Below are 22,592 nucleotides of genomic sequence, written 5' to 3'. Positions count from 1 at the left end.
CAACCTCCTCCGGCAGCTTTGGAATTTTTACAAAAAATTCGTGAAGTTATAGCCATAGCCAAATATAAAATGGCCAGTAAACGCTACCAACCTTCGTTGAATGTCATTCCTGAGGAGAACCAAGCTCGTTCAGATACACCCTCCTTATTCGGTTCTCAGATGCAGGCATCAGCTGAGTGCCAGGGATGCGCCCATAATCGCTGCAGTGGCCATGTTAAAAACTGTGGTGATAAACGTAATACAATTGAGAAATGGCTGGAGACAGTTAACCTTAATGAGGAATCACATAATGACAATCCACGTACGAGTAATCAAAGAGAATGTGCTACACCTAGTCCGGACAAGGGCCAACAATCTCCCAAGGGTTCATCTTCATCTCAAGGAAGTGGCAAACCTCCTTCCGCAAATACTTCATCTAATAGAAGAGTGGCGGCAAGGAAGGATATAGCACCACCAAAACAGAAACCACCACCTCCACCAACACAAAAGACACAAGGCTCTTCACAGGGTGGGGGACAAAATAGTAACTCCACTTCTGACTCTATGAAAGGAGCAGCTGCTTCTCAATGTGTTAGAGAGGAAATAGTGGATCAAAGCCATCATGGATCTTTCCAGAACTATGAGAAGCCATCACAACCCAAGAATTCTCTCAGTATACCAATTTTACATCATAAACTTGAGGCGTACTCGGCCATCTCAGCTTCGGCTTTTATGTATGGCTTTGCAGAAACCGGTGGAGAAATTTACAACAATCCCAAATTTACTCTGCATGATTCCCCAGCACCATCCCGAAGTTCTTCGCAACGTTCGAAAACATCACGCAAACGTTTGGAGGTCCTCGACCAGTATGCAGCTGCTTCTACTCCCACTTCGTTAACTTCAGCCGAACGTCAACACTATCACATGCTAAGGAATATGGAACAGATGAATGAGAATATCGATCCAGATGTCCTAATCAAAGAATATACTGCAACATTGAGGTCAAATAGTAGCTTTCAAGTAGATATACCCACCCCAGACTATGACAGCACCATGGAGAAGAAAATCAAAGACATTTACAACAACACCCAAAGTAGTGCTCCCTCTGTTCCCACACCCGATTACAGTTCTCTGAGTAGGAGATCCCTCAAGCAGTATCAGCCTGATTCCCCTATATATCGAAGGAAGTCGCCTCAGTACTTGATAGTGGATTACGAGACAGATAGCCTAGAACGGGTGGAGGGAACAAAGCGAAAATCTTCCCAATCTTCTTCCTCACCTTCTTCCGATGTTAGCTCTCAACTGAGCCCTAGCTTAAGTACTGCCCTACCGCTCGAAGAAGAACTTGAAATCAGTCATACAGTCTATGGTAGAGATGGGGGAATGGGAGCTGGACCCTTCCATTCCAAATCTTTGGGCAGCAATCAAAAGAAATTGGTACGCTCCTTGGAGGTAAATATGCAACAGAAGGATATGGCAGCCCGTATAAAATATGATACTCCATTTCGTGGATCCATGACCATTGAAGTCGAACACGAACCACCATCAGATCTCGAGCGTTCCACAGATAGTGATCAATATGAGCCAGATACTTTGGATCGCAAGCCAAAGAAACAGAGCTTTTGTGATGTGAGTGCTTGGTCCAGTGTTACGGATATTAAACGAGCTACCGACATTGTAAGCTCTCCTCCTCAATCATTGCCTGATATGAATCATCATCAGTCTAATCATAGGCATCAACCTTCCTCCATGCTAGATCTAACAGCAAAGGAGTCATTTCGCCTTAAGATCGCAAGTGATAGCTCACTGCGGAAAAACAGTCGAGATTCAGCCTATGAAAGTCAGGTGGAACTACGTAGACACTGTGTCCAGCACCATAGAAGCGAAGAGGGGGATCATAATGCCGCCAAAGCTAATGTCAACAATTTGAGGGAAATCTATCAATCCCTGTTGGTTCGCCAAAATAGTGACTGTAGCTGCAAGTGTGGAGGTCAGGCTACCAGTCTTTATTTGCAGGAGCAATTGGAAGATCTCACCGAAAAAGGTCGGCTACTGACTCTGGAAGCCAAACATTCAAGACGTCAAAGACCCAGTGAACCTCCCACTCCGCCTCCATTGGTGGAAATTTCCAATGATACTCCCAATAAATGCACTATAAAAATTACCACACCGAAAGCGAGCAGAGAGAATTTAGCAGCTCCTGAGAAAAGGCCCACAGAATATGTAGAGCCACGTGTACATCAAAAGCCACAGTCAGAAGAAGTCAGTGTATCAAAACCAACTGCTCAATCGCCCAAACCCTTGCGTAGTCCCAGTAGAACGCCAACGACTCAAAGAAAATTCCGAGGGAATTCGGATTCGCCTTTACCACCTCCCCCACCCCCACCCACGGCATCAGCTTCAACAACGCTTAATAGCAAGACAAGTCGTGGCAGTTCACGAAATCGTCAATATTGTGTCAATCAATCAGCCACTGAAGAGGATACTCTCAGCAATCACAGCGAATGCACTGAGTTTACTGGGATTTCAGGAACCATGACCAACTCAGAGTTTGATGGATCAATAAGAAAGAATACTTTGGTGGGGAGGGAGGGAAAAAGAGATATAGAGTCGGAGAGCGGGGTGGAATCAGGAATACAAATTGAATCGCCTAGAATAGACCATCAATCCCAACCTGCCAGCTGTGAAGCTATGCAAGTGGCAAAGAAACTGAAAGGAGATGATTATGGTGCCATATTCAATACCCACATCAAAGGTCTACGAAATGACTATAGCCTTAATAAATACTTGAATCGCCGCAAATCTCAAGATAAGTTTGAAATGCCTGCCGATAACTCTGAGAAAAATCAGGAATCTCCCGTTGAGTCTCCTGTTTTGGAAACCAACAATAATTTGAAGAATTCACAAGTCGATGCCATGGATCCCAATAAACTCGATGTCATCTCGTTGAGTTCCAGATCGAATCGAAGTTCTAGTCGCCTATCAGATCGAACTAAAGAAATGTATCGCAATGCTGGCGTACCAGTGGGCATAGCCTATCCCCAAAGAAGTACAGCTAATGCGAACACCCCACCTGCCACAACAACTCCAACTCAAGCCACTCAGGCCAGCGCAAATGTTCAAACTGTATATCGCTGTGAAATTGAGCCGGTACAGTTAACCCATGGCATGCAAATAGCCATGGGCCTTAAGGATCGTCCCAAAAAGGCCAAAGATATAAAAAATGCCTGGAAAAAGTTTGTTAGTATGGCAGCTTCAAAATTTAGTCCTACTCAAAGTCCTGCCCCACCCTATGATAAGAAGGCAACATCTTCAATATTAGAAGTTCTCGAGCGAGACGAAGGTATATCTTCGCTAATCGAGGATAAACCCCGAGTTTCTTCGCCCAAGAGTACCTATTCGGCACCAGCTAGTCAAAATTATTATGAGCAACGGTTTGGCCCCAGACCCCTGCAGGAAATGGATAGTGGTTATATGAGTGCCGATTCCGGAGAGGCCCATAAACGCTCCTTCTACGATCGTTACAATTTCAAAATGATGTCTGGCCGAGACCATATAATTCGTGTAGATACCATACAGGATAATTCCGATAATGAAAGTACCTCCACTGATCAACAGCAGGTGGCTCAGGATAATAGTCGCTTTGAGGATTTCGAACATATCAATGAACAGCAACAGGAATTGGGAAATAGTTTGGAGTTGGGCGAAGAGGAAGATGATGACGATGATGATAGTGATAATGATTCGGATAAGACTATCACAAGATCTAATGTCCCAGAGCAATCGATACGTTCATCATCAACGAATACCTATACCACAGATGAAGAGGAAGAAGATCATCGTACCACCAGTTATGGCTCCTCGGAGACCGATGGTGATACAAATCCCGATGATATGTGGGAATCAGGAGCCGAAAGCATAGAAACTCATTCGGTTCTGTATCGGAATATAAGAAAATCCTTGGAAAGATGAAAACGGTAAAATCTCTTCGTTACACGAAGAGTTTGTAGTAATTAATTTAGGATTAATTTATGTGATAAGTGTATATTGACAAGAGAGCAAAAAACTTTGTAATACTCTTAGGGTTAGTGATTACATGAGAAGAAATGAAAATGATAGATTTGGAATTTTAATGAACAGAGTTCTCGAAGAGAGATTTTTTTCAGGAATTTTCAAGTTATTGGGAAAATTGCCTAACACTAAGGATTTTGTAATATCCCATCGAAAGAACTTCTTGTGAAACGAAAATTAAGTCCATCTGTGGAATATCATTTTGGGATGAACATTTAATATAATTAATTAGGACAAACTTCCAATTGTTTTGCTGGGTGTTTATGTGACAAACCTGAGATAAATCCTCCCCTGTGAAATATTTTGCTTCAAGTAGAAGTAAATCTACAAATACACACAAAGAAAATTTCATTAAAATTGAGCCAACGAACATTTATCATAGGTGCAACGAAACATTTTCATTAAGACAACGAAAATATTCGGTAATACTACGAAACGTTTCGTTGATTAACAAATTATTCGTTATAATAACGATATCATTAATCAATGAATTTGTTTCATTGGCTCAATTTTAATGTCACATTTCGTTAATACAACGAAACTTTTGCTACCAGCGTATGGTTATAATGACTAGATCATACTAGCAGAATTAGCAAGTCTCTCTTTCGAAACTCTTTTTTAATTTCTTTGAGCAATCAATCAAAATGTGAGGGTACAAACACTTTGATAGAATTCACTATCTTTATTTTATAATTAATGCAGCTTGTACAAACTATCTCTCCGATATTTTTGTAATTTTTTTTTTATCACAGGGCAAGTGCAATAATTAAATTTTTCAAATTATTTTATAAGAATCGAATCTTAATGTTATTAGTCTTAGATTTTATTTTTAGAAGAAAAATGTGATAATTTTTCCGTTGTCAATGGCCGGAATTGTGCAATCTCTTAGTTATTAAGTAAATAAAATGCAATATTTTATAATTAATCATATACGTTAAAATAATATTTTAAATAACTTTTATTTAAGTTTTTTCTAAGTTGAAGTTAATTATAAAATGATTGGCAGCTATGTAGTCCAAATAGCAATTATTCATATTTTTTTTTAGTTAAAGAAAATACATCGTTTATATATAGATAATTGATATAAGTTACATATGAATATATATACAAATATACAAAATTAATTTGATATTAATTTAAATAGTTTTATTATTTCTTACATACATAAGTAAAATTTAAGTAGATAATCTAAAAGAAAAATGTAATACCCTACTTTAAATGAATTACAAATTATTGAAGAATTGTATTGTATTCTTATTGTAATTATAATAATTTGTGTAATTAAGCAATCTCAATAAAACGAAAATTATTGGAAGTTTATTATCTAAATTTTGTCTTAAAAAATTATTTCCGTTTGATATAATAATGGATAATTGACTGACGCTGAGTAGACATATTAGAGTTGGCTCAGCTGTCAAGACTTTGTCGCCGGCGGAAAAACTTGAGTGTCAACCGGCGCCGATATAAATGTATCGACTTCATTCTCAGTTGGAAATATTTGAGTCGTAATCACGGTTGCCACTCGTGTCAAATATACTCTACCAAAACTTGAAGAAGTTTTCACCACAAATCTACCAAATTTACACCAAAAAAAGTGAACCTTCTATTTCACTAATGCCAATTTAACTTTATTTTAGTTCATGGAATTATTATGTTTGGAGAAAGTTTCCTATACTCTAATAATTTATTTGCGTACGTTAGTTAAGTTTGTACACATATGAAGTACACAGATTTACTAAATTCGTGCTTCTCACAAAATAGTTCATTGTTTCATTAAATTTGCAAATTTTACTACAAATGCATCCATCATGAACTTTGTATGGCACTTAAGACATTCTTTAAATTTTGAACTCCAATTTTTTCCTTCAAACTGCAAAATTTTCTTTAATAACTGCAAAATGTTCTTTAATAAATGAAAAAACATTAATTAACTCTAATAAATTTTATTGAATTTGTCGAAAAATATTTACTTTTTTTGTGATATCGGCGTGATGTCAGCGCTTGTAGTACTATTCAGTTAACATTTTCTAAAAATAATCTAAATTTGCTAAAACTAACCTAAATTTTTCTTCCTTTAATTTTTTAGGGAAAAAATCTTTCTTTTTATATATTTTTGTGGTTATTTTAAAGTTTTTATATTTTTTTTTTTGTTTTGTCAAAATTTTATTTCTAACGAAAATTTTTTCAAAATTTATTTCTATCGAAAATTTTGTCAAAATTTTATTTTTAAAGAAATTTTTGGTCAAAATTTTATCTTTATAGAAAATTTTGTCAAAATTTTATTTTGTTAGAAAAGTTTGTCAAAATTTATTTTTACAGAATAAGTTTGTCAAAATTTTATTTTTGTAGTTGGAGGGGAATGTTTTGCAAAATAAGACTTCCAAACAGTAAAAAATCTACCATTTGATAGAATTCTACCAACTATGGCAACCAGGGCTATGGACCCGGAGTCGGAGTCTTGGAGTCGGAGTCTGAAGATTTTGCTGGAGTCGGAGCCGGAGTCGTATAAATTTTGCATAGCCCTGATGGCAACCGTGGTCGTAATGGGTCGACATCAGCGTTGCCACAATGAAATTTTGATTTACATTTTTCCGACATTGGACCAAAACTCGTACCAACGGACCATATGTCCAAATTAAATTAATATAATTTGATAGTTAAAATTTTCCAAAATTTTACTTCGATAGAAAATTTTATAAAATTTTTTATTTCTATTTATTCTTATAGAAAATTTTGTCAAAATTTTATTTCTATAGAAAATATTGTCAAAATTTTATTTCTATAGAAAATTTTGTCAAAATTTTATTTCTAAAGAAAATTTTGTCAAAATTTCATTTCTATAGAAAATTTTGTTAACATTTTATTTCCATAGAAAATTTTGTCAAAATTTCATTTCTATAGAAAATTTTGTCCAAATTTTATTTCTATAGAAAATTTTGTCCAAATTTTATTTCTGTAGTAAATTTTATGAAAATTGTATTTCTATAGAAAATTTTGTCAAAAGTTTATTTCTATAGAAAATTTTGTCCAAATTTTATTTCTATATAAAATTTTTACAAATTTTTCTTCCTGTACAAAATTCTTGAATAATGTAGTAGTTATATGTTACATTTTTTTGTCAATTTTATTTCTGTACAAAATTGTGTCCAAATTTTTTTATAGAAAATTTACAAAAAAAAAAAAAAAATGTTTCTATTGAATTTTTTTTTTTTTTTTGAAATTTTATTTCCATAGAATTTTTTGTCCAAATTTTATTTCTATAGAACATTTAAAAAAAAATTACCAATTTGACGAAAATGGACCAAAATCAACCAAATTCCATTTGGTCCGACCATCGGACCAAATTTAAAAATTAATAATTTTTTGGATCAATTCTTGTCCGATCAGACCCTGGCTACCCTGGTCGACATATTCGGAGGCGGCATCGACTGGCAAAAACATGGTCGGCGTCGGCTAAAATCGGCGGCTTTAGTCTCTGTCACTATCAATTCAGTAAAGTTTTTATGATAGTTATTAAGTAAATAAAATGCAATATTTTACTATTAATCATATCCGTTAAAAAATATTTTAAATAACTTTTCCTTAAGTTTTTTTCTAAGTTAATCGGTGTAGTGGCACCAATAACTTTGGAATGGTTAACAATTTTTTAAATAAGATAGTGATGACTACTCTATTGACTACGATTACATCCCTGCCACCGCTTTTATTTGCTTTTCTGTTTAGGGGTCGTTAAAGTGTTACCAATCGATGCATTAATGTGAGGTTTGGAGCTAAAATGTGTTGTTTTGGTTCTTGTCCTTGCTGTAATTAACAACAATGTAATTTCTCTAAACACCACAGATGGCGTTGTTTTATTTTTGTCTATTGACATATAACTCTCATATTTGCTTCAACAGTTAGTTTTCTACAAGTTTATCCGTTAATAATTCTACATTTTACTACTTTTCTATTATTTATCTTATTCCTCACAGTAAATTATTCGATATTACAAAAAAAAAAAAAAACTAAAGTCTTTTAATGCATACAGTGTTAGAACTGTATAGAAATTCGTTAAAGAAATTCATCAAAGATTATGTCGATACCCTTAGGTGCTAATGTTTATTATGTTACAAATTTATCAAAATTTTTTCATTTTTAATACAATAAAGATCTTTTTTAAGGGTTTTAAACAATTTCATCAACATACCATAAAACAGCCATCAATGCTTTTGCAAGAAATACATACAAATAGCCTACTAACCAATTCCTAAATATATTTCTTATTTTTACATGCAGCTTTCGATCTGCAATACGATCAAGATTTCGATACACAACACTCGTCTTCTGAAAATGGGAGTTCATTCACAATGTATTTATAAACGAAAATTTACTTTTTAATAAAATTGGGAGGTAGATCAATGTGAAGGAGATCATTCTTCATAATTTGTATATTTATGGAATATTTAGTCCACATCAAAAAATCCCCACAAAAATTCCCAAACATCCCCACCAACTCCACAAGTCCCCAATAGCAAATTTTTGTCCCCATCCACAGAAAAATATCCCAATTTGAAGAAATTCCCAATGCTGGCAACCCTATCTAGATACAAAAGTCAAGAAATTTAGAGACGATTTCACTAATTTTCATAAGTTTTTCAGAATGTTTTAAAGTCAAGTTGGCCTTAGTCAAACAAAGATACCAAATTTTATAGCGAATCACTTAATTATAAGGACTTCATAGAAAAGTGTACCGACTTTTGGACAAATAAGAGAATTTTTTTATCGGAGAAATGCATCCTCTATGCTAAGCATTCCAATTTTAGGGACTCGAATTTGTTTAACAATATTTTTTCAGTGTTGTTCATTCGGTTATGGTTCCTTGTTTAGTAATGACGTAGATTCTACTTGTTCAATTTTGGAAAAAAGCATTTGTAGTACTGGCTACTGTACAGGGTCTTTTAAGATGCTTGCACAATATCGATTTCTCATACTGGATAAGTGTTTAGCTTCCATTTCAACATTCACAAATTCATTATGTTTATTTTTCGGATGCTTTATAATTTGTATATGTATAAGGGTATATCATGTAAACAAAAAGAATTCTTTCAAATTGATTATAATAATAATATAAATATACTTAACCTTAGGAAGCTTAACCTACTGAAAGTCACGGATAAGCTAACCATACGTCTGTACAAAATTTGTGGAGTTTTGTTTTAAATGTTTGTACTTACATCGATCCTATATACAAATCCTTCTCATTTAGACACTTTTTTGGCTAAACTTTTATTTATTGTGTAACAAAAAATTCACATTTTCGGTACTCATTTTCATGAGGGAGAGCGATCCTATATACAAATCCTTCTCATTTAGACACTTTTTTGGCTAAACTTTTATTTATTGTGTAACAAAAAATTCACATTTTCGGTACTCATTTTCATGAGGGAGAGCGAAAAACTAAAAAACGAATACGTATCTCAGACGTAAATAACCGTTCCAGGGCAGGGCTGCCAATAAAATTTCAAGAAAAACGAAAACACATACAACAGCGTTGCCACAATGAATTTTTATTTTGGACCAATATTTTTCCAAATTAAATTAATATAATTTAAAAGTTAAAATTTTAATAAGTTAATAAGTCAAAATTTTACCCTAATAGAAAATTTTGTCAAATTTTTATTTCTATTTGTCATTTGTTATTTGTATAGAAAATTTTGACAAAATTTTATTTATGTAGAAAATTTTGTACAAATTTTATTTCTATAGAAGATCTTGTGAAAATTTTATTTATCGTAAATTTGTTCGTAAAATATTTTATTTCTATAGAACATTTGACAAAATTTTATTTCTATAGAAAAAATTTGTCAAAATTTAATTTCTTTAGGAAATTCAGTCAAAATTTTACTTCTATAGAAAATTTTGTCAAAAATTTATTTCTACAGAAAATGTTGTCAATATTTTATTTCTATAGAAAATTTTGTCAAAATGTTATTTCTATAGAAAATTTTGTCAAAATTTTATTTCTATAGAAAATTTTGTCAAAATTTTATTTCTATAGAAAATTTTGTCAAAATTTTATTTCTATAGAAAATTTTGTCAAAATTTTATTTCTATAGAAAATTTTGTCAAAATTTTATTTCTATAGAAAATTTTATTTCTATAGAAAATTTTGTCAAAATTTTATTTCTATAGAAAATTTTGTCAAAATTTTATTTCTATAGAAAATTTTGTCAAATTTTAATTTTTATAGAAAATTTTGTCAAAATATTATTTCAATAGAAAATTTTGTCAAAATTTTATTTCTAACGAAAATTTTGTCAAAATTTTATTTCTATAGAAAAATTTTGTCAAAATTTTCTATAGAAATAAAATTTTGACAAAATTTTCTATAGAAATAAAATAAAAAAAAAAAATTTCTATGGAAAATTTTGTCAAAATTTTATTTCTATGGAAGATTTTGTCAAAATTTTATTTCTGTAGAAAATTTTGTCAAAATTTTTGTCCATTAGAAAATTTTGTAAAAATTTTTGTTCATTAGAAAATTTTGTCAAAATTTCATTTCTATAGAAAAATTTTGTCAAGATATTTCTTTAGGAAATTCTGTCAAAATTTTATTTCTATAGAAAATTTAGCCAAAAATTTTATTAAAATATTATTTCTATAGAAAATGTTGAAAAATTTATTGATTTGACGAAAATGGACCAAAGTCAACCAAAAAATGCCATTTGGTCCGACCATCGCACAGTGGGCCAAATGACAGGTTTTTGACGCATTAAATCAACGGAAACACCCAGAGCTCTGAAATTTTGTACATATACCACTGGGGATGAGAATAAAGTACGATTAAAATTTTGGACCGATCCGCCCACTGCCACGCCCACTTTAAAATGAAGGCCTATTTCAACCCAAAGGAAGCGCCTAGAGCTCTGAAATTTTGTACATGTACCACTGGGGATGAGAATAAATTATGATAAAAAATTTGGACCGATCCGCCCATTTCCACGCCCACTTTAAAATAAAGGGCGTATTTCAACCCAAAGGTATCGCTTAGAGCTCTAAATTTTTGTACATGTACCACTGGGGATGAGAATAAAGTATAATCAACATTTCGGACCGATCCGGCCACTGCCACGCCCACTTTCTAGTGTAGGATGTATCTCAACCACATTTATCATACACCAAATCAAATATTTCAATATGTAGTAACATTGGAAACCGAAAATCTAGATTAGAACTGATGCTCACTGTTACTCCATCTTGATCACTGCCTTAAAGTGTATATGATTTCAGCAATTTTAGTTTAATTCAATCGCTCATTTTAGCTAAAAGTTTCAAATACCATCATTTCTGCAACACTATGTTGAAATGGGAACATATTCGTTAAAAAAATAACATTTTGTTCTTGAAACATGTTTGCAGTGATCATATTACTTCTGTACGTGTCACTACCTTGACACTCTGCTATATGTAAGTCTATATGTAAATATTAGCTTTATGATTAAGCATATTTTGTAACTGAACTTGTATCGACGAATCAGTTGCAGTAAGACACCCAGGACGACATTTTATTTTATATACCTATTATTAATGATATGGTAGATATTGCAGATTTACCTAAATTTCTCATTCGTTACCATTGTTTTGTCCAGATGTTTCTACTAAACAAAGTAACGCTACTTCATTCTATTTCCCTGCACAATTATTTTACTTTTTTCTTGATGGTAGACTTATGACTTTTTAATGTTTTTGCATTATTATTACAGCACTGGGAGTTGTTTTCTATCCAATATTTAACAATTTCTGCGTTTTGATTGTAACACCATAATTATAACAGGGTAGCTTTATTAGCACTTATAAGCAGACAAATTTATGTTTGCAAGAAAGACAACATCTCAACCTTTCTAACGCAGTATAAAACTCAACCAATACGTTCCAATATAGTAAGTTCTACTCCAGAAAACATGGGACATACATTATATTTAGCAAAGAAAAAATATGCTTTTTGTCACACATTTTTCTTAAACAACCAAACAATATTTACCATCGCTGTTAATTTTTACTAAAAGTACATACTTTGACTTAAATTTTACATTTTAAATTAAGTTTATAACTTTAAAAACTTTTTTTTTTTACCAGCAAAATCTCTAAAGCACCTTGCTAAACTATGAATTCAAGAAAAAAATCAATGGCAAAGAGTTGCCACTTCGTCGGCCTGAGACGGCCAAACGGGTTGCCATATTGTTTTACCATTTTGGATTTGTTTTTCGTAATGTGTTGTCAACTCTTTCGTACCACCAAATATTTAATTTTCACAAGTTCAAAAATTGATTTTATGCGTGAGAGTTCGGTCATTTGGCCCAATGTGCATCGTACCAAATTTATAAATTAAAGTTTTTTTGGACCAATTTTGGCAAAATGGCAACCCTGACATACAAATAAATCTAAAGAGAAAATATCGACAAAGCTATTATGTTAGGGTGACCATTTCAAGTCTTAACGCCAACATTCATCAAACAAGCGGCAGTATGTATCACGAAAAGTATTGCACATGAAAGTGTTTCTCTTTAAATCCCATTGAACAAAACACAAACTCTCTTAATTGCCAAAGATAATCACAGCGAGAAGATATACTCGTTACAAAATACTTGTGCGACTGGCTGCGGTTTTTCGTTTGAGTCACGATCGTTTTAGTTGTGGTTTATAACGCATGCACTACGGGCGCTTAAATGTAATTGAGTGGGCTTTTAATTGAATTAAATTTCTTCATAAATGTCTACAATGTCATCATACAAGTGCGTTATATGATTAGTTAAATACAAAGGCAGTTCTTAATGTAGAACATAAAAAAATAGCTAACGGTTATTTGCTAAAAATGTTTATGAAAAATAAAATTTGAATCTACTTGAGAATAAATGTTAAAATTTTGAAAATTAAGTGTTAACCTTCCGTGGATGTAAAAAAAAACAATTCCTTCAACATCTACACCATCATTATACATATTTGCAATTCTTTGATGACAGCAGAAACAAAACAAAATTGAAATTTCAAACTAGTTTTAGTGACCCTCGTTTATCATTTGGTTTTCGCTTTGTTTGGAAGAAAAGCATAGACTTTTTGTGACAAACGTTGACTGTCTACGATACAACATTTAAAAAAAAGTACTAAAAGTAAAGAAGAAAATCATTGGCGCCAAATCATGACCATTTTAACCATACAGTAGTTCATTCTTACTATTTTCGGAAGTAGTCGAAAATTTTGTTTTACCTTAGTTCATATTGAACTAATGTGTACGGTCATTGAACTTTACTTCATAAAATGTTTGAGACATCAAACAAACAAAAATTCATTAAGCTGTGGAAAATTTCGAAAAAAAAATAATAAAACTTTTAATTACAAACAAATATTTTTGTGCAATAAAAATAAGTTAAATTTATTGTTAGTCTAACTACGGATTTTTTTCTTTTTATAAACAAACATTTATTTGCTTTTAAGTGGCCATCCATTATCAACAAATGAAAACATTATTGGCCTGAAATTTAATTTCATTTCATTTGTGTTCGAGTATATACATAATGAGTTTAGAGACAATATTTCTGATAAGCGTATTTTCACGCAGATAAAACTTATTATTCCCTGAAGACATATTGGCTAAACTTAACAAATTCTTACTACACTGAAAAAAATATTGTCGTGAGGTCAAAGATTTCATGTCTTTAAAATACGAATACAAATTTTGCTTAGCATAGAAGACGCATTTCGATAAAATTTTCAATGAAGTCGTATTGTCCTTATAATTAAGTGATTTGACTTAAAAATGGGTATCTTAACATGAAAGAAAAAATTTATAGGCTAAGGTCAACGTGACTTTAATAATTCAGAAAAATTCTTTAAATTTAATGAAATTGTCTTTAAATTTGTTGTCTTTCTGCATCTTGACTACAAAGCAAAAAATCGTTCAAGTATAGGACATGGTTTTCAAAACTTTATTTTAAAGAAGTTTTTTACTTCAAACATAGCATAATTTCTAATTATAAATATAAATAGCATAAATTCATAATTTTTTAAAGGACTTTTATAGCATATGAAGAAAAAAAGCTGAGAAAGCGAAAAATTAAAATTTGCTTCCTAGAAGCAAGTACACAAAACCTAAATTTAAAAGAGAATTGTGTCTTAAAAGTATCCTTTCTCCGCTTCTTTGGCTCGGAATCAATACCAAATTTTTTAAAGTAAAGACAAAATCTTTGGAACCGAGTATGCTTTTTTTCAGTGTACTATGTTTTCGACACCAAATTGTACATACTGTCGAAGCTCTGTTTAACGAATATCCCATTTAGCGAAAATCCAATTTAACGAACGTCTAAATTCTTAACATTGAGTATTCTAAATAACAAACGGTTGAACAAAATTTAGGTTCGATTTAATGAAAATGTTCTTATTTAAGAAAATAAACAACAAAAATCAGCAATATTTTATGATTATTAGAATTGCTTAAGTCCTTAGGAAATGTCCACAAAGTAGGTGTGAATAGACCAGTCCCAATAGTCTAAGTGAGCCTGATACATCGGGCTGCCACCTAACCAAACCTATAGGAGGGACCGATCACTTTAACACGAGTTTTTTTATTGACGGGGGTTAAATATACACTGCAGGACACGACTTGGACTCATTCCAAAGTACATGACCTGGGAAAACTTAGTAGGACTAGACAGGTCCTTATGAATCAGTCTTGGACAAACCCTAGGAACCGGTATTATTTTGATCATCCCAATTGCACCAGAAAGAACAACTTTTGGAATATGTTGACCCATAGGTAAATGTCTAGAACAAATGACATTTTAAAATCAAGAGAGTATAGAAATCAATAAATTATATGAAAGTTGCGACAAACTGGACTATTCTTGTAATAGGTCCGTTAGTGACAATATGCACCAAATTTTCGTAGGATCGCCAGTTGGATGGGTGGTGAATTATACTCTTATTAATTAGTGCTACCCGATTCTATATTTAGCTCAATTACAAGGAACCTCCTTCTTATAGCTGAAGATAAACTATGAAATACTCAGGAATATCGACAACATTAGTGAGAGGGATAAACTACAGCTGAAAACCTTTTTTTGGTGCTCGGTCGAAACGGTAATCTAGCGTTGACGATTGAGGAAGATGTTACTATGAAGACTACCTATGCCATGCCCATCTTGAAACCGGGTACTGGAAACAAATTAGGCACTTCGTCTAAGAAGTTAGAGCACACAAATATTGACATGGGTGTATATAGTACGAGGGCGGTTCGGAAACTTCTTAGCCTATCAATGAAAGAGAATAGTTAGTTTTTCAAAAATATTTTTATTTTTATACCCTCCACCATAGGATGGGGGTATATTAACTTTGTCATTCCGTTTGTAACACATCGAAATATTGCTCTAAGACCCCATAAAGTATATATATTCTGGGTCGTGGTGAAATTCTGAGTCGACCTAAGCATGTCCGTCCGTCCGTCCGTCTGTCCGTCTGTCCGTCTGTCCGGCTGTCCGTCCGTCTGTGGAAATCACGCTAACTTCCGAACGAAACTAGCTATCGACTTGAAACTTGGCACAAGTAGTTGTTATTGATGTAGGTCGGATGGTATTGCAAATGGGCCATATCGGCCCACGTTTACGTATAGCCCCCATATAAACCGATCCCCAAATTTGGCTTGCGGAGCCTTCCGGAGCAGCAAAATTCATCCGATCCGGTTGAAATTTGGTACGTGGTCTAAGTATACGGTCTCTAACAACCATGCAAAAATTGGTCCATATCGGTCCATAATTATATATAGCCCCCATATAAACCGATCCCCAGATTTGACCTCCGGAGCCTCTTGGAGGGGCAAAATTCACCCGATCCGGTTGAAATTTGGTACCTGATGTTAGTATACGGTCTCTAACAACCATGCAAAAATTGGTCCATATCGGTCCATAATTATATATAGCTCCCATATAAACCGATCCCCAGATTTGACCTCCGGAGCCTCTTGGAGGGGCAAAATTCATCCGATCCGTTTGAAATTGGGTACCTGATGTTAGTATACGGTCTCTAACAAGCATGCAAAATTGGTCCATATCGGTCCATAATTATATATAGCTCCCATATAAACCGATTCCCAGATTTGAACTCTGGAGCCTCTTGGATGAGCAAAATTCATCCGATCCAATTGAAATTTATTACGTGGTGTTAGTATATGGTCTCTAACAACCATGCAAAAATTGGTCCATATCGGTCCATAATTATATATAGCTCCCATATAAACCGATCCCCAGATTTGACCTCCGGAGCCTCTTGGAGGAGCAAAAGTCATCCGATGCGGTTGAAATTTGGTACATTTCGTTAGTATATGGCCTCTAACAGCTATGTAAAAATTGTCAAATTTTATTACTATAGAAAGTCTTGTCAAAATTTCATTTCTATAGAAAGTTTTGTAAAAAGTTTATTTCTATAGCAATGTTTGTCAACATTTTATTTCCATAGAAAATTTTGTCAAAATTTTATTTCTATAGAAAATTTTGTAAAAAATTTATTTCTGTAGAAAATTTTGTCAACATTTTATTTCTATAGACAATTTTGTCAACATTTTATTTCTATAGAACATTTTGTCAACATTTTATTTCTATAGAAAATTTTGTCAACATTTTATTTCTATAGAAAATTTTGTCAAAATTTTATTGCTATAGAAAATTTTGTCAACATTTTACTTCCATAGAAAATTTTGTCAACATTTTATTTCTATAGAAAATTTTGTCAAAATTTTATTTCTATAGAAAATTTTGTTAAACTGAATTATATACGTATTTAATCGGCCTTTTTTTGTTTAATATATACCCCTTATGGACTAACTTACAATTTAGAAGACAGTGTTAAAAAGTTTTACGATACCTTGCCATCGGCAAGTGTTATCGCAACGTAAGTAATTCGATTGTGGATGACAGCCTTTAGTAGAAGTTCCTACGCAATCCATGGTGGAGGGTACATAAGATTCGGCCTGGCCGAACTTACGGCCGTATATACTTGTTCAATATAATCTCCTGAAACTTCAATACACTTAGTCCAACGCGGAGCCACCGTGGTGCAATGGTTAGCATGCCCGCCTTGCATACACAAGGTCGTGGGTTCGATTCCTGCTTCGACCGAACACCAAAAAGTTTTTCAGCGGTGGATTATCCCACCTCAGTAATGCTGGTGACATTTCTGAGGGTTTCAAAGCTTCTCTAAGTGGTTTCACTGGAATGTGGAACGCCGTTCGGACTCGGCTATAAAAAGGAGGTCCCTTGTCATTGAGCTTAACATGGAATCGGGCAGCACTCAGTGATAAGAGAGAAGTTCTCCAATGTGGTATCACAATGAACTGAATAGTCTAAGTGAGCCTGATATATCGGGCTACCACCTAACCAACGCCTACCACCTAGACCAACGCTTTTATAGCAATTCTATCCTTTGATTAAAATAGTTTTCCTCAAGGTCTTCAAAATAGTGGTTTACAACTGTAATTGCATCTTCATTTGAGGTAAAACGCTTGCCAGCAATTAATTTTTTTAGATTTGGGAACAAGTAAAAGTCACTGGGAGCTAAATCAGGAGAATAAGGTGGGTGGTCAAGCAACTCGTACTTTAATTCGTTGATTTTAGCCATTGTTAAAAAAACTCTTGTGCGCTGGTGCTTTGTCTTGATGAAAAATTATTTTTTTTTTATGTTGTAAGCCAAAACGTTTTTCTCGAATTTGTATATTTAATTGATCCAAACTATTGCAATAGTACTCTGAATGTATTGTTTTACCCTTTTGCAGATAGTCAATGAATAAAATACCTTTGAAGTCCCAAAAACCGTTGCCATAACCTTACCAGCCGATTAAATTGTTTTTGCCTTCTTTGGGGCACTTCCTCCAGCTTCAGTCTATTGTTTGGATTGTTATTTTGTCTATGGAGTATAGTGGTGGATCCATGTCTCATCAACAGTTATGAAACGACGCTTAAAATCCATTTTATTTCGCTTAAAACGATCCAAACAAGCTTGAGAAATGTTCATTCTTATGCGTTTTTGATCGACTGTTAACAAATGCGCTTTCATCTGTAGTTCTTCATGCAAAATTAAATGGACTCGATCATTGGAGATGGCCATGATATTAGCATTTTCACGCACTTTTATTCGTCGATCATTTATTACCATATCATGCTCTTTGGCTACAATTTCTGTTGTTGTTGCTGTTTTTGGACGTCCACTACGTGGTTCATCTTCAATGCTTGTACGACCACGTTTAAATTCAGCAACCCAATTTTTTACTGTTGCATATGAAGGAGCACTTTCATAATATAATATAGTCGGGCGGGGCCGACTATATTATACCCTGCAAAACTTTGTAGATCTAAATTTTCGATACCATATCACATCCGTCAAATGTGTTGGGTGCTATATATAAAGGTTTGTCCCAAATACATATATTTAAATATCACTCGATTTGGACAGAATTTGATAGACTTTTACAAAATCTATAGACTCAAAATTTAAGTTGGCTAATGCACTAGGGTGGAACACAATTTTAGTAAAAAAATATGGGAAACATTTAAATCTGAAGCAATTGTAAGGAAACTTCGAAAAAGTTTATTTATGATTTATCGCTCGATATATATGTATTAGAAGTTTAGGAAAATTAGAGTCATTTTTATAACTTTTCGACTAAGCAGTGGCGATTTTACAAGGAAAATGTTGGTATTTTGACCATTTTTGTTGAAATCAGAAAAACATATATATGGGAGCTATATATAAATTTGAACCGATTTCAACCAAATTTGGCACGCATAGCTACAATGCTAATTCTACTCCCTGTGTAAAATTTCAACTAAATCGGAGTTAAAAATTGGCCTCTACGGTCATATGAGTGTAAATCGGGCGAAAGCTATATATGGGAGATATATCTAAATCTGAACCGATTTCAACCAAATTTGGCACGCATAGCTACAATGCTAATTCTACTCCCTGTGCAAAATTTCAGCTAAATCGGAGCAAAAAATTGGCTTCTGTGGGCAATTGAGTGTAAATCGGGCGAAAGCTATGTATGGGAGCTATATCTAAATCTGAACCGATTTGGCTAATATTTTGCAAGTTTTTCGAGAAAATATTCGGATGTACGGAATTTGAGGAAGATCGGTTGATATACACGCCAATTATGACCAGATCGGTGAAAAATATATATGGCAGCTATATATAAACCTGAACCGATTTTTTCCAAAATCAATAGTGATCGTCTTTGAGCCGAGACAGGACCCTATACCAAATTTTTGGACAATCGGACTAAAACTGCGAGCTGTACTTTGCACACAAAAATACATCAACAGACAGACAGACAGACGGACATCGCTAAATCGACTCAGAATTTAATTCTAAGCCGCTCCGTATACTAAAAGGTTGGTCTATGATTACTCCTTCTTGGCGTTATATACAAATGCACAAACTTATTACACCCTGTACCACAGTAGTGGTGAAGGGTATAAAAATTGCGGATGCGTCTTTTTTGAACACCTGTTTCTATATGAAGGAGTTGACAGATCGAAACAACATTTAACATGTGATCATAACAGAGATGGAAGTTTCCAAAACACTTAACTTTTTTTCTGTTTATACCGCGCTTTTTGTGCTAGGCTAAGAAGTTTCCGAACTGCCCTCGTATATGACAGCGAATCTTCGATCCTCTTTTCAATCTAACCTAACGTAGATATATGAAGTTCATCAGTTTTTAAGGATTATTTAAAGTAATAATGAATAAATATGAATTTTACCCACCTTGTAAAAAAAAACTACGAAATAATATTTAATATTCTAAAATACGAAAGGGCCTGACATTATATCGTTCGTTAAACCGAGCTTCGACTGTATTTGTATACAAGTTTTATGATTTTCATAGCAATTGCTGAAACATGGGGGAATATTATTTTTCGGATACTCCTTAGTATGTATATGTGGGTAGATCATGTAAACAAATATAATTCTTTCGATATGATTTCTTAAGAGCACACCCACACATACGCATACAAATAAATATAAAAATATCTAAAGAGTGATAATATTAGGATAAACGTACTAAGTGTTAACGCCAACACTCATCGACCAACCGGCAGCATGTATCACTAGCTGAAAGTACATAAAATTTGTTCTCTTCAAATCCCATTGAACAACAAAAACAAACTCTCTTAGATGCCAACGATTATCGAAGGGAAGATAGATATACTCGTTACAAAATGTTTGTGTAGCTTGCCTGCCGTTTTTATTTTGAGTCACGATCGTTTTAGTTGTAGTTTAAAACGCTTGCATATCGTACACGATTCGGGTTAACGGTCGAAAGTTATTGAGCGCGTTTAATATACGACAAGAAGAAGACTGCCTAAACAAAAGTGACCTCTTAAATGTAATTGAATTTAATTATTTAATAAACATATACCTAGACATCTCAAACAACAACAACAACGTCATCATTCAAGTGCTGTATATGGTTAGTTAAATACAAATGCAATTCTTTGTGGTTTTTTTAGTGCAGTTCTAAGAATATGTGGAAAATTATAAAATAAAAAATTAAACAAATCAGCGTTTATATACTAAAAAGTGTTTATGCAAACTAAAATTTATATTCGCAATAAATGTTTAAATTTAAAATATGAGTGTTGTTAATAAATAATAAAAAAAAAAACAAAATGAATTAAAAAAAACAAAAAAACATCCTTCATCTCTAAACCAATAATTATTTTTGCAACTCTTTAAAGTCAGTAAACACAAACCAAAATCGAAATTTCAAACAAGTTTGAGTCTCTAAACTAAACTGCAAATGCAGCAAATAAATCTTTACAGTAAAACTTGTTTTTGAAATCCGCACATCAGCCATTCATTTAGTGGTGAAAAAAAAAACTATCTTGTCATTGAGGTGGATATTTTTTTAGCATTACCCCTTTTTACATGGTGTTTGGATTAGCTAATAGTGAAGCTTGTTTTTTTATAATTACAATAATAAAATATATTGGCCTGTTAAAGTCCTTCTGACATCTTGAAGTGTTTAGTTTTTGTTTTAACCATTTTTGGTTATTTGGATTTAAAAACAGAAATATTAAAATGTTGCGATTTTCTAAGATATAGTTTAGAAAGATTTAAATTTGGTCCATTTGATGATAAATCCTCTTTTTATAAATAAATTATACATATTATAAATAAAATTATAAATAAGTATCAGTCTGTTTGGACGACATAAAAAGTATGTCGTAACTGACTGTTGAATTTTCGTGAAAAACATTATTTATAAAATATGGTGACTCGATCGAAAGAATTCAACAAACGTGTGATTTAAGACAACTGAACCAGAGCGTCCAAATAACCAGTTTTTGTTTATGCAAAAATTTTTAAAACCTTGTTTAGTGCATTTTTTAGGAAGCCACCGTGGTGCAATGGTTAGCATGTCCGCCTTGCATACACAAGGTCGTGGGTTCGATTCCTGCTTCGACCGAACACCAAAAAGTTTTTCAGCGGTGGATTACCCCACCTCAGTAATGCTGGTGACATTTCTGAGGGTTCCAAAGCTTCTCTAAGTGGTTTCACTGCAATGTGAAGCGCCGTTCGGACTCGGCTATAAAAAGGAGGTCCCTTGTCATTGAGCTTAACATGGAATCGGGCAGCACTCAGTGATAAGAGAGAAATTCACCAATGTGGTATCACAATGGACTGAATAGTCTAAGTGAGCCTGATACATCGGGCTGCCACCTAACCTAACATAGTGCATTTTCGGTTAATCTGAAACCGGGTTTTTGTACTTCGGTAAACCTTTTTTCTGTTTTCAATGAAATATCTATAGATTTGTCATATGTTTTCTTCCGAAAGCCGAACATTATTTAGAAACGTGCTGAAGAAACGACCCATCTGACTCATTACAATACGTTGTCGCAAATCAGCACTAAAACAGCTATCCAACTGAAACAAAGCCGATAAAGTGAATGGCTTGTAAAGGGTGATTTGTTAAGAGCTTGATAACTTTTTAAAAAAAAAAAAAACGCATAAAATTTGCAAAATCTCATCGGTTCTTTATTTGAAACGTTAGATTGGTCCATGACATTTACTTTTTGAAGATAATTTCATTTAAATGTTGACCGCGGCTGCGTCTTAGGTGGTCCATTCGGAAAGTCCAATTTTGGGCAACTTTTTCGAGCATTTCGGCCGGAATAGCCCGAATTTCTTCGGAAATGTTGTCTTCCAAAGCTGGAATAGTTGCTGGCTTATTTCTGTAGACTTTAGACTTGACGTAGCCCCACAAAAAATAGTCTAAAGGCGTCAAATCGCATGATCTTGGTGGCCAACTTACCGGTCCATTTCTTGAGATGAATTGTTCTCCGAAGTTTTCCCTCAAAATGGCCATAGAATCGCGAGCTGTGTGGCATGTAGCGCCATCTTGTTGAAACCACATGTCAACCAAGTTCAGTTCTTCCATTTTTGGCAACAAAAAGTTTGTTAGCATCGAACGATAGCGATCGCCATTCACCGTAACGTTGCGTCCAACAGCATCT

The 22,592-nt window shown here is 33.6% G+C and overlaps 2 protein-coding genes across 5 annotated transcripts in view; both read left to right on the top strand.

The window, feature by feature from the left end:
- Positions 1 to 5,165, top strand: part of sha (shavenoid) — a 70,603-nt gene extending 65,438 nt beyond the window's left edge. The window contains exon 11 of the mRNA XM_075311077.1: positions 1 to 5,165. Coding sequence (XP_075167192.1) covers positions 1 to 3,951 — 3,951 coding nt within the window. The 3' untranslated portion in view covers positions 3,952 to 5,165.
- A 7,580-nt stretch (positions 5,166 to 12,745) lies between these two features.
- The window catches only part of pain (transient receptor potential cation channel family member painless), a 102,998-nt gene continuing 93,151 nt past the window's right edge, over positions 12,746 to 22,592 (top strand). Inside the window, exon 1 of one of the 4 annotated variants that reach the window (XM_075310128.1) lies at positions 12,746 to 12,821. The gene's annotated coding sequence lies outside the window, so the exon portion shown is untranslated. Of the gene's footprint in view, positions 12,822 to 20,040; positions 20,543 to 20,946; positions 20,969 to 22,592 lie in introns of those variants that run through there. The other 3 variants (XM_075310130.1, XM_075310127.1, XM_075310129.1) reach the window with 3 other exon arrangements.

This window comes from Haematobia irritans, chromosome 5 (genome assembly GCF_050003625.1).
Source record: "Haematobia irritans isolate KBUSLIRL chromosome 5, ASM5000362v1, whole genome shotgun sequence".
Classification (NCBI taxonomy): domain Eukaryota; kingdom Metazoa; phylum Arthropoda; class Insecta; order Diptera; family Muscidae; genus Haematobia; species Haematobia irritans.
Note: the sequence above shows the minus strand (reverse complement) of the source record. Positions and strands in the feature narration are given on the sequence as shown.